Source organism: Myotis myotis, unplaced genomic scaffold (assembly GCF_014108235.1).
Source record: "Myotis myotis isolate mMyoMyo1 unplaced genomic scaffold, mMyoMyo1.p scaffold_m19_p_67, whole genome shotgun sequence".
Lineage (NCBI taxonomy): Eukaryota > Metazoa > Chordata > Mammalia > Chiroptera > Vespertilionidae > Myotis > Myotis myotis.
In genome coordinates this window covers 123,643-136,594 of record NW_023416376.1, presented here as the reverse complement: position 1 = coordinate 136,594, position 12,952 = coordinate 123,643, and the positions used below count along the sequence as shown (strand labels likewise).

At 55.2% G+C, this 12,952-nt stretch overlaps 1 protein-coding gene across 4 annotated transcripts in view; it reads left to right on the top strand.

Moving 5' to 3' along the window:
* Positions 1-12,952, top strand: part of ADAMTSL3 (ADAMTS like 3) — a 111,758-nt gene that overhangs the window by 81,964 nt on the left and 16,842 nt on the right. For 2 of the 4 annotated variants that reach the window (XM_036315930.1, XM_036315929.1), the window contains exons 17-22: positions 2,880-3,009; positions 4,214-4,406; positions 4,497-4,676; positions 7,223-7,376; positions 11,027-11,703; positions 11,970-12,065. In XM_036315930.1, the coding sequence (XP_036171823.1) occupies positions 2,880-3,009; positions 4,214-4,406; positions 4,497-4,676; positions 7,223-7,376; positions 11,027-11,703; positions 11,970-12,065 (1,430 nt within the window). Of the gene's footprint in view, positions 1-2,879; positions 3,010-4,213; positions 4,407-4,496; positions 4,677-7,222; positions 7,377-11,026; positions 12,066-12,952 lie in introns of all 4 variants that reach the window. The other 2 variants (XM_036315928.1, XM_036315927.1) reach the window with 1 other exon arrangement.

Here is a 12,952-nt window from a genome sequence, read left to right as displayed (position 1 = left end):
CCGAAGGGTCCCGGGTTCGATTCCCGGTCAAGGGCACGTGCCCAGGCTGCGGTCTCGATCCCCAGCGGGAGGCGTGCAGGAGGCAGCCGACCCTTGATGCTCTCTCATCACTGATGTTTCTCTCTCTCTTCCTCTCCCTTCCTCTCTGGAATCCATTTAAATAAATAAAGTGTTTTAGAAAAGGGGCTGGAAGGGGAGGGGAGCCCCAGGTGGATAGAGCGGGGAGGGAAGGTTAGAGTGAGGGCCCCCTCCGTGGCCGGGACCCGATAACACCCGAGAGCAGGGAGCTCCTATCTGGGGGTGCCTAGTCACCTGTGTGGGAACATGTGTGTGGAAACGGATTTGTAGGCGAAGGGACAGGCCTCTGAGGCCACGGGCTGGTATGCAGCTATCATACCGCTGACGGCAGTGCGTTCGGATCTAATACGGGGTCATGCATAGACGTAGACGCGTGCCTGAGCGATACTGATCCATGCAGGCCTACTCCATTCCCATGGCGCAGGCCAAGATGGCCGTCCTGGCCCCGGTGTGGCTCAATGGATAGAGCGTCGGCCTGCGGACTGAAGGGTCCCGGGTTCAATTCCCGCTCCAGGGACATGTCCGGGTTGCGGGCTGGATCCCCAGTGGGGGGCGTGCAGGAGGCAGCCGGTTCATGATTCTCTCATCATGGATGTTTCTCTCTCTCTCTCTCTCCCCCTCCCTTCCTCTCTGAAAACAATAAAAATATATTTAAAAAGAAAAAGACAGCCCTAGCCGGTGTGGCTCAGTGGATAGAGTCTCAGCCTGTGGACAGAAGGGTCCCGGGTTCGATTCCCGGTCAGGGCACATGCCTGGGTTGCGGGCTCCATCCCCAGTGGGGGGCGTGCCAGAGGCAGCCGGTCCATGATTTCCTCTCATGATGGATGTTTCTCTCTCTCTCTCTCTCCCTCTCCCTTCCTCTCTGACATCAATAAAAATATATATTTTTTAACAACAACAAGTTTATGGACGATGCCTGGATATTTCAGACTGGTCCTGCCGTGGCCAGGAACCTAAGATTACAACCCAAGGAAGCAGGAAAGAGTTTAGTCAAAAAACCTAAGCCTCACAGACACGTATTGGCTATCTCCTCTGGCAAACAAACACCGCGTTCTGTAAAATAGTGTCCGGGGCTGGATTGCAGCGTGGCGTTGGGAAAAAAGAACCGCCATCTCCCGACATCATGGAACCCACATTCCTGCCTGGCACTGGATACATTTGCGTGTTTCCACCAGCCAGTCGGTTGCGGTGACAAATTTTCTCTGATTTTTGTTGTTGTCGTCGAGCGTTTGATTTATCGTCTGTTCCGATCTGATTCCCCGATCATTCCTTCCATCGCGACGGACAAGGGCTGGCGGTGGGGGCGTGGGCTTTGGGGTGAGACGCCCCTGTCTGGCCGGAAGGAGTGCGGCCGGGAGGGTTTCTGTTTGGACGGGGAGGGGCCGCTGCTTGGGGGCGCCGGTGGCCATACTGTATCTTGGAATCCTCTAGGACATGGAGAGACCGCGGAATAGAAGGCAGGAAATCACTCTTTTAGTCTCCAGTCGACCCCTTCTTTGGTGCCTTCATTTTCCCTCCAAACCTCAGACTCCTTACTTTGTTGTGTGTGTGTGTGTGTGTGTGTGTGTGTGTGAGAGAGAGAGAGAGAGAGAGAGAGAGAGAGAGAGAGAGAGAGAGAGAGTTTTTTTAAAATATGTTTTTATTGATCTCAGAGAGGAAGGGAGAGAGAGAAACATCCATGATGAGAGAGAATCATGGATCGGCCGCCTCCTGTGTGCCCCCCACTGGGGATGGAGCCGGCCACCCGGGCCTGTGCCCTGACCGGGAATCAAACCCTGACCTCCTGGTTCCTAGGTTGATGCTCAACCACTGAGCCACACGGGCCGGCTTGCTTTTTGTTTTTATGTTGTTTTAGTTTGTTAATCCTCGCCCCAGGATTATTTTTCCATTGATTTTTAGAGAGAGCGGAAGGGAGAGGGGAGAGGGAGAGAGAGAGAGAGAAACACGGATGTGAGAGAGACACGCGCCCCGACCAGGGCCAGGGATCGAGCCTGCAATGGAGGTACATGCCCTTGGCTGGAATCAAACCCGGGACCCTTTGGTCTGAGGGCCAACGCGCTGTCCACTGAGCCACACCAGCCAGGGCCATGCGCTTCCTGTTAGAGGACCACCATGGAGATAGTGACCCTGCTCGTTTGACCTCACAAGGAGACGGTGGCCTCGAATCATCCGTTTGAAAGCCCTTTCCCCACGGGAGGTATAGCAAGTAGACCAGGCGTTCTCAGCCTGCGGGTCGCGACCCCTTTGGCGGTCGAACGACCCTTGCACAGGGGTCGCCTAAGACCACCCTGCCTATCAGGTATTTACGTGACGATTCATCACAGGAGCGACATGACAGCGATGAAGTGGCCACGGAAATAATGTTATGGGTGGGTCCCCACAGGAGGAGCCGTATTAAAGGGCCAGAAGGTTGAGAACCACGGAAGGAGACGTATTGCTAATTACAGTGATAGTGAATGAGGAGGAGCTCAGACCATATGAGGACTTTAATGAAGGTTATGCATCCAAGTTAGCACCTGTGCAGGGATATGGAGAAAATGTTCATTTCAGAGAGGAAGGGAGAGAGAGAGAGAGAGAGAGAGAGAGATCAGTGATGAGAGAGAATCATGGGCCGGCTGCCTCCTGCACGCCCCCCACTGGGGATCGAACCCACAAGCTGGGCCTGTGCCCTGACCGGGAATCGAACCCTAACTCTCTCTCCCTCTCCCTTCCTCTCTGAAATCAATTAAAAATAATTTTTTTAAAAAATATAAAAGACTTAAAAACAATCACTTGCACTTTTGTCTCTCTCCACCCTCCAGGCCACCAAGAGGCCATCGCGGTGTGTCTACACGTCCAGACCGGGCAGACGGTCAACGACTCGCTGTGCGACGCGCTGCACCGCCCGCCCGCCATGAGCCAGGCCTGCAACACGGAGCCCTGCCCGCCGCGGTACGTCCCGTCTCCTGCTCCCGGGACGCGGGCCTGCGCGCGGAGCCATGGGGTCCGCCCACGGCTGGCCTCCCGGCCTGCTCCCAGCTCTCCCTCCTCCGCTCAAGCTATGCTGCCGCCAGATTCATTTTTTAAATATATGTATATTTTTAAATATATTTCTTTATTGATTTCAGAGAGGAAGGAAGAGGGAGAGAGAGAGAAACATCCATGATGAGAGAGAATCACAGACCGGCTGCCTCCTCCACGCCCCAGGCTGGGGATGGAGCCCGCAATCTGGCATGTGCCCTTGGCCGGAATCGAACCTGGGACCCTTCAGTCCGTAGGCCGATGCTCTATCCACTGAGCCAAACTGGCCAGGGCTGTTTTTTTGTTGTTTTTTTCTTATTCCTACCCAAGGAGTGAGGCTACTTTTTTTCCATTGATTTTTTTTTTTTTAAGAGAGACTAGAGGGGGGAGAGAGAAACATGCCCCCCACTGGGATCGAGCCCGCAACCCGGGCCTGTGCCCTGACCGGGAGTTGAATGCGTGACCTACTCGTTCATGGGTTGGCGCTCAACCACTGAGCAACACCAGCTGGGCATGTCTTATTCTGTTTTTAAATTAAGTATATTTTTATTGATGTCAGAGGGGAAGAGAGAGAGAGAGAGAGAGACATGATGAGAGAGGATCACGGACCGGCCGCCTCCTGCACGCCCCACACTGGGGATCGAGCCCACAACCCGGGCCTGTGCCCTGACCGGGACTCGAACCCTGACCTCCTGGTTCATAGGTCGATGCTCAACCACTGAGCCACATTGCCTGGGCCATTTCTTGCCTTTAAACCTCACCCATGCCCTGGCCGGTTTAGCTCAGTGGATAGTCAGCTGCGGACTGAAGGGTCCCAGGTTCGATTCCTGGTCGGGGCACAGGCCCAGGTTGTGGGCTCGATCCCCAGTGGGGGGCGTGCAGGAGGCAGCCGGTCCGTGATTCTCTCTCATCATGGATGTTTCTCTCTCTCTCCCTCTCCCTTCCTCTCTGAAATCAATACGAATATATATATTTTAAAAAATAAACCTCACCTTTTTGCACCTGAGCTGCAACTATCGCTGGAAAGGCTGTGCTTGGGTGTGACGTCTGCGCGGGATCTGAGGACCTGAGATCGTCCGCCTTTCACGTTGCACGCGGTCTCGTGGCACCGTCCAACCTCTCGCTGCTTCTCCAGGTGGCACACGGGCTCCTGGGGGCCCTGCTCCGCGACCTGCGGCGTGGGCATCCAGACGCGGGACGTGTACTGCCTGCACCCCGGGGAGACGCCCGTCCCGGCCGCCGAGTGTGGCGACGACAAGCCCCACGCCCTGCAGGCCTGCAATCAGTTCGACTGCCCTCCCGGCTGGCACATTGACGACTGGCAGCCGGTAGGCAGCCTGTACGCACCCCCACCCCCCGGCCCCCGCCAGGCTCCTGGGGGTGAGCCCGGCCCCGACGCCCCTCCTCCGTCCCCTCAGTGTCCCAGGACATGCGGCGGGGGCACCCAGCACCGGAGGGTCACCTGCCGGCAGCTGCTGACCGACGGCAGCTTCCTGACGCTCTCCGATGAACTGTGCCACGGCCCCAAGGCCTCGTCCCGTAAGTCCTGCGCCAGGACCGACTGCCCTCCGCAGCTCTCCGTGGGCGACTGGTCCCAGGTGAGGGCCCTTCCCGGCTTCGCGGGCCCTGCTTTGTTTTATTAAAACGCTAGAGGCCCGGTGCACGGATTCGTGCACCGGTGGGTCCCTCGGCTGGGCCGAAATCGGCTCTCCAGCATCCCCCGAGGGGTCCCAGGTTGCAAGAGGGCGCAGGCCAGGCTGAGGGACCCCACTGTTGCACCATCGGGGCCGGGGAGGGGTGTGCTCCAGCCCCTCTCACCCAGTCCCAATCGGCCGGACCCCAGCAGCAAGCTAACCTACTGGTGGGAGCGTCTGCCCCCTGGTGGTCAGTGTGCATCATAGCGACTGGTCGAATGGTCGAACAGTCAAAGGGACAATTAGTATATTGGGCTTTTATTTTTTTTTTAAAATATATTTTATTGATTTTTTACAGAGAGGAAGGGAGAGAGATAGAGAGTTAGAAACATCGATGAGAGAGAAACATTGATCAGCTGCCTCCTGCACATCTCCCACTGGGGATATGCCCGCAACCCAGGTACATGCCCTTGACAGGAATCGAACCTGGGACCTTTCAGTCCGCAGGTCGATGCTCTATTCACTGAGCCAAACCGGTTTCGGCGTATATTGGGCTTTTATACATAGACTAGAGGCCCGGTGCACGAAATTTGTGCAAGAGTAGGCCTTTCTTCCCCCAGCTGCCAGCAGAAACCCGGGACCCAGGCTTCCCTCGCAGCCCAGGTTTCGTCCGGAGGGTCATCCGGAAGGACGTCCAGAAGATGTCTGGTCTAATTAGCATATTGTGCTTTTATTATTACAGATATTTTTATTTATTTCAGAGAGGAAGGGAGAGGAAGGGAGAGAGAGAAACATCCATGATGAGAGAGAATCACGGATCGGCTGCCTCCTGCACGCCCCACACTGGGGATCAAGTCTGCAATCCGGGCCTGTGCCCTGACTGGGAATTGAACCCATGACCCTTGGTCCTCGGGCCGATGTTCTAACCACTGAACAGAACCAGCCAGGGCTCAGCCACTCTTTTAATTGAATTTCACTTTAATTTTTTTCCTAATAAAACTGCCCATGTGCCTCATGGAAGATTTCCCATAGCGGTCATTAAAACTTTAACTGGCAGGTACACACAATGATTATCAAATATCAACTTGCACAATGAGCATTCCATATTAACGATGTTTTATGTATAGCAGTTTGAATGATTTTTAAAAAAAAAAAAACTTTCCTTTTATATACTTGTGTGTCTTTAATTCTTACCATTTTTTGAAATATGTTTTTATTGATTTCAGAGAGGAAGGGAGAGGGAAACATCCATGATGAGAGAGAATCATTGATTGGCTGCCTCCTGCACGCCCCACACTGGGGATCAAGCCTGCAACCCAGGCCTGTGCCCTGACCGGGAATCGAACCCTGACCTCCTGGTTCATAGGAGCATGCACAACCACTGAGCCACACCGGCCGGGAAATTCTTGGTCATTTTAATTTTTTTTAAAGCAGTCACCTTACTATATAGACAAATAGCTTAAACATATTAGACATCAATTACAAGAGATGTTACAAGAGAGACATAACCCGACAATGAATTACAGGAAATTAATGACTGTCTGGGAGAGAAAGAACGGAGGGCAGGAGAGAGGAGAAAAGACAGGGAAACTCTCCATGTCTTAAAAGGCAATGGCGGCCCGGCCGGCTGGTGTGGCTCAGTGGTTGAGCACCGACCTAGGACCCAGGAGGTCACGGTTCGATTCCCGGTCAGGGCACAGGCCCGGGTTGCGGGTTCGATCCCCAGTGGGGGGCATGCAGGAGGCGGCTGATCCATGATTCTCTCTCATCATGGATGTTTCTCTCTCTCTCTCCCTTCCACTCTGAAATCAATAAAAATATATTTTAAGCCCTAGTCGGTTTGGCTCAGTGGATAGAGCGTCAGCCTGCAGATGGAAGGGTCCCGGGTTCGATTCTGGTCAAGGGCACATGTCTGGGTTGCCGGCTCAATCCCCAGTAAGGGACATGCAGGAGGCAGCCAATCAATGATTCTTATCATTGGTGTTTTTCCCTCTCACCATCCCCCTTCCTCTCTGAAATCAATAAAAATATATTAAAAAATATATATAGACTAGAGGCCCGGTGCACAAAATTCATGCACAGAGGGGTGGTCCCTTAGCCCAACCTGCACCCTCTCCAACCCAGGACCCCTCGGGAGATGTCCCACAGGGATCGGGCCTAAACCGGCAGTCGGACATCCCTCTTGCAATCCGGGACTGCTGGCTCCTAACCACTCACCTGCCAGCCTGCCTGATCTCCCCTAACCGCTCTCCCCTGCAGGCCTGATCACCCCTAACTGCCTCTGCCTTGGCCCCTGCCACTGTGGCTTTTGTCCGGAAGGACGTCCGGAAGACGTCTGGTCTAATTAGCACATTACCCTTTTATTAGTATAGATATGCATATATATGTCTATTTAAAAACGATGGCGCTAGGGAACGGCCATGCGTCGACGCTCCCGTGCCCGCAGTCCCCTCTGGCCCGCCGTCTGCTGCGCAGGCTCCGTTCACGCTGTCGCCCCGTTCCCCCCGCAGTGCTCCGTCAGCTGTGGTGTGGGGACCCAGCGGAGGAAGCAGGTGTGCCAGAGGCTGACGGCCAAGGGCCGGCGGGTCCCCGTCAGCGAGGCCCTGTGCGGGGAGCTTCCGGGGCCCCCTCTCGTGCGGTCCTGCCAGATGCCGGCCTGCAGCAGTAAGTATGTGGACACCTGTGCGTCTTGTTCCAATGGCTTCCTATCATCCAAATAGCAACTGACTTTCATTGAGAGGAAGGGAGGGAGGGGGACAGGAGAGGGAAGGAGAGAGAGAGACCTTGATTTGTTCTTCCACTTTTTAAAAAATACATATTGATGTCAGAGAGGAAGAGGAAGGGAGAGGGAGAGAGAGGGAGAGACATCCATGATGAGAGAGAATCAGGGATCGGCTGCCTCCTGCACGCCCCGCACTGGGGATCGAGCCCACAACCCGGGCATGTGCCCTGACCAGGAATCAAACCCAGGACTCTTCAGTCCCCAGACCGACGCTCTATCCACCGAGCCACACTAGCTAGAGCTATTGTTCCACTAATTTATGCATTCATTGGTAGCTCCTTGTATGTGCCCTGACCGGGAATCGAACCTACAACCTTGGTGTAGTAGGCCGGCGCTCTAACCACTGACATACCCAGCCAGGGCTCGATGGGGTATTTCTAATCTGTAGGTCAAGCGAGCCCATCAGAAGTTAGAATTGTTGTAAGCAGCTTAAGGACTAGCTGCCCACAGGACAAATGTATTTTAGGTCTCTCTTTTAAAGAAATTACATCCTACGCCGGCCAGATGAGATAAGCATTTTTTTAAGTATCCAATTATTGCATTTTCAGGATACACGAGAGCATACGTGTTACACGTGCACATGTATGTTTGATGCATGAGGGTGACGAGAAAGGAATTGTGGGCTGTCCCTACAGCACGTGAAAATAGGGCAGCACATGTGCAGGAAGGAGGTAGGGAGGGGGCCAGGTTTATATTTCACCACCTTTCATTATTCACCTGGAAAGTGGCATTAATGATTTCAGGCACTTTACTGCGCTTATGGCAAGAAAAAAGAAATCCGAAACTGTTAATTTTTTTTTAAATATATGTATTATTTTTTTAAGAGGAAGGGGGGAGAGAGAGAAATATCAATGATGAGAGAGAACCATGGATCGGCTGCCTCCTGCACGCCCCCCACTGGGGATGGAGCCCGCAACCCAGGCCTGTGCCCTGACCGGGAATCACACTTTGACCTCCTGGTTCATAGGTTGACGCTCAACCACGGAACCACACCGGCCTGGCAGTTAACTGTTATTTTAATACAGCTAGGGGAAATATATATATATATATATATATATATATATATATATATATATATATATATATATATATTTAATTTATTTTCTTAAGTTCACCAACAACTTGCAAAACAAAGCAAGAAACACAATAACAACCTTTAAAAAAGTAATAGCATTGTTCCGCCGGCCTGGCTCAGTGGTTGGGCATCGACCTATGAACCAGGAGGTCACGGTTCGATTCCCGGTCATGGGCACATGCCCAGATTTCGGGCTCCATCCCCAGCATGGGGTGGGCAGGAGGCAGCCGATGCATGATTCTCTCTCATCACGGCTGTTTCTCTCTCCCTCTCCCTCTCCCTTCTTGTCTGAAACCAACAAAAATATATATTTTTAAAAACTAAAGCACTTACTGGGCACTCATTAAGTGGAGTTCCTTTTGAGCACCAACTCATTTATTTGGAGGCAGATATAGTCCTTGTTTAGAGACGAGGAATCCAAGATTTGGAGACGGTCTGAGACCTGACCAGGCCCTAGCTGCCCGTTGGCCCCCGGGCCCGCTAACCACAGTCTGTCTGATCGCTAAGCCCAGGCTCCCAGCCTCCTCTCCCTGCTGATTCATGGACGACATGAATGGGGCCTTTTTGGGGGGCGGGGGGGGGGCAGCGGTGCCCCTGGGAATTGTTTGAAAACACATTTTCGAAGTCTTGCGCTTCCGAGAATTTGTGATCCCCAGACGCACGGTGCCCCGGGATCCTGGAATTCAGGACCGTCTGACAGGCCGTCGCGCTCCGAGCTGCGTCGTCTCGTTTTCGTGAGCTGTGGGTGGTTTTACAGCCCCGTGGCCAGACCACAGGCTGCCCGAGAGCAGGGAGGAATGAAAGCCACGCCGGCGGCTCCCGCTAAAATAACAGAATAACATGTGGGGAGACGGCGCGGTCAGGGGGGCGTGCCATGTGGTCCGAGATGACATCATACATGACTGTGCAGCTGGCGGGGACCGAGGAAGACGATAAGCCTTAAGGTGGAAAAAAGAAGGAAAATGACTAATATGTCTGCCCGGCCCACGTGGCTAAGGGGTGGAGGGTTGAGCCTATGAACCAGGAGGACAGGGTTCGATTCCCGGTCAGGGCACAGGCCTGGGTTGCGGGCTCGATCCCCAGTGGGGGGCGTGCAGGAGGCAGCCGATCCGTGATTCTCTCTCATCATGGATGTTTCTCTCTCTCTCCCCGTCTCCCTTCTTCTCTGCAATCAATTTTTTAAAAAAGGTTAGAATGGGAAATAAAAATTTAAAAAAGTCACCCAGTCCACCCGTGCTGTGATCTGTATCCCACTCCCAGGAACCCATCCTGATTGGTGCGTTGGCTTTTAAACATTTCCGTGGAAGCCCATGCCTCCCCAAACCGGGGCTTTGCAAAATAACACGTTTTCACGCATTGCATTGGAAGTTGCATTCTTTGCTGCTCAAGGCCCAAGATAGTTGTGCAATTTACTCTCATCTACGAGTGTCTACCGTTCGTTATTCAGGTTTTAATTCTCAGGTGGTTTTCTGTGTGCTTTGTTCTGTGTTTTATTGATTTCAGAGAGGAAGGGAGAGGGAGAGAGGAAGAGAGAGAAATATCCATGATGAGAGAGAATCATGGACCGGCTGCCTCCTGCACGCCCCACACTGGGGATCGAGCCCACAACCCGGGCCTGTGCCCTGACCGGGAATCGAACCCTGACCTCCTGGTTCCTAGGTCAACACTCAACTGCTGAGCCTCACCAGCTGGGCTTCTGGTGTTTTCAAAGAGGAAAAAATATACATTTGTTGGATCGTGTCAGCCTTGAAATATTGCTGTTGAAAACTTTTATTCCTGAGATGTTTGTTGGTATTTTTTATTATTATTATTATTATTATTATTATTATTATTATTATTATTAGAGGCCCGGTGCATGAAATTCGTGCACAGACAGGGGGATCCCTCAGCCCGGCCTGCACTCTCTCCTATCCGGTCCTGCCTGATCGATCCCTAACCTCTCTGCCTGCCTGCCTGATCGATCCCTAACCTCTCTGCCTGCCTGCCTGCCTGATCGACCCCTAACCTCTCTGCCTGTCTGCCTGATTGCCCCTAACCACTCTGCATGCCAGCCTAATCCCCCTAACTGCTCCCCTGCCAGCCTGGTTGCCCCTAACTGCCCTCCCCTGCCGACCTGATCGTCCCTAACTGCCTCTGCCTCGGCCCCCACCACCATGGCTTTGTCTGGAAGGACGTCCAAAAGATGCCTGGTCTAATTAGCATACTACCCTTTTATTAGTATAGATTGATTGATGTCAGAGAGGAAGGGAGAGGGAGAGAGAGATAGAAACATCCATGATGAGAGAGAATCACGGACCGGCTGCCTCCTGCACGCCCCACACTGGGGATGGAGCCCGCAACCCGGGCCTGTGCCCTTGACCGGGAATCAAACCTGGGACCCTTCCATCCGCAGGCCGACGCTCTATCCACTGAGCCACACCAGCTGGGGGGGCGCTTGTTTCTTTGTTTTCCCCACAGAGAGGAAAGCAGAGACGCAGCCAACGCCCCGGGAGCAGGGTCCCCAGATCCTGGCCGTCCCGCGCGTGTACATCCAGACCCGGGAGGAGAAGCGTGTCCACCTGACGGTGGGCGGCAGGGCCTACCTGCTGCCCAACACGTCGGTGCTGATCCGGTGCCCGGTGCGCCGCTTCCAGAAGGCCCTGATCCAGTGGGAGAAGGACGGCCGCTGCCTGCAGCCCTCTGAGCACTGGGGCGTCACCAAGTCGGGGTCCCTGAAGATCCACGGCCTGGCCGCCCCCGACGGCGGTGTGTACGGCTGCGTGGCCGGCCCTGCCCGGGAGACCTTGGTCCTCAAGCTCATCGGCACCGACAACCGGCTCATCGCGCCCCCGGCCCCCGGGGAGCGCTCCCGGGGACCCCCGGCCACGGGCCAGGGCCGAGCTGACACTGTGGGGGCCACCTGGCAGGCCATGAGGCAGATGTGGCAGGACCGCAATGAGCTGGATGGGGACGAGGGCCAGGCCCTCCGCGCCCTGCTGGGGCCCTGCCACCCCGGCCACGCAGGCCCCCCCGGGTCCTGGGAGCTGCAAGGCGAGCAGTTTGAAGCCGCCGTCCGGCAGGGCGCCTCCAGCATGGACACGGCCCGGTTCGACGAGCTGATCCGGAACCTGAGCCGGATGATGGAGGCCGGGCAGGTGAGCGACGACCTGGCGTCCCAGGTCATCTACCAGCTGGTGGCCGCGCGCCCCTGGAGGGCCAGCCCGGAGGAGGCGCCTGCCCGGGCTCCGGGGAGCGGGGACCCCGGGGGGCGTGCGCCCCAAGGCCTGAGGGGGAGACACGCGGGCGGGCTGACGGTCCCACCGAAGGGACCGGAGCTGGTGAGGCCGCGGCAGCCGGCGTCGGTGTCATTCAATGCGACCGTCCGTGCCACGATCGGGAGCGCGGTGTACGTCACCAACAGGACGGCGGCCGTCCACCTGCTGTGCCAGCTGGTCGGCCCTGGCGAGGCCGCCTACGCGTGGACCAAGGACGGGGTGCCGCTGCAGCCGTCGGAAAGGTGAGTGGGGGGACCCGCTGCTTCCTTCCGCGAGGCCTGTGTGCTTCCTGTGTGTGTGTGTTTTTAAATGTATTTTTATTGATGTCAGAGAGGAAGGAAGAGGGAGAGAGAGACACACATCCACGCTGAGAGAGAATCCTGGATTGGCTGCCTCCTGCACGCCCCCCACTGGGGATGGAGCCCACAACCCGGCATGTGCCTTTGACCAGAATCGAACCCGGGACCCTTCAGTCCGCAGGCTGACGCTCTATCCACTGAGCCAAACTAGGTAGGGCTTGTTGGTTGTCTTAAAATATATTTTTACTGATTTCAGGCCAGCAGGGGAAGGCAGTTAGGGGCGACCAGGCCGGCAGGGGAGGGTGTTTAGGGGCGACCAGGCCGGCAGGGGAGGGCAGTTAGGGGCAACCAGGCCAGCAGGCAAATGTGTTTAGGGATGTCAGACAGGCAGGTAGAGGTGGTTAGGGGTGATCAGGCAGGCAGGGGTGCAGTTTGGGGCATCAGGCAGGCAGGCAGGTGAGTGTTTAAGAGCCAGCAGCCCTGGATTGCAAGAGGGATGTCCGACTGCCGGTTTAGGCCCGGATCGGGCCTAAACTGGCAGTCGGACATCCCCTGAGGGGTTCCCAGATTGGAGAGGGTGCAGGCCAGGCTGAGGGACCACCCCCATGCATGAATTTTGTGCACCAGGCCTCTAGTCCTATATAATAAAAGGGTAATATGCAAATGGTCCTGGGAGTTCGACTGGAGTTCGACCAGTGGGCAGGGCCAGCCCACCAACTTCCCGCAGGCCCTCCTCCAAGATGACCATGCTCCTGATCAGCCAACCCCTAACCTGGCCGGCCAACCACCCATGTCCCCTACACCAGCAGGCCCGGCCCAATCGCCCCAAT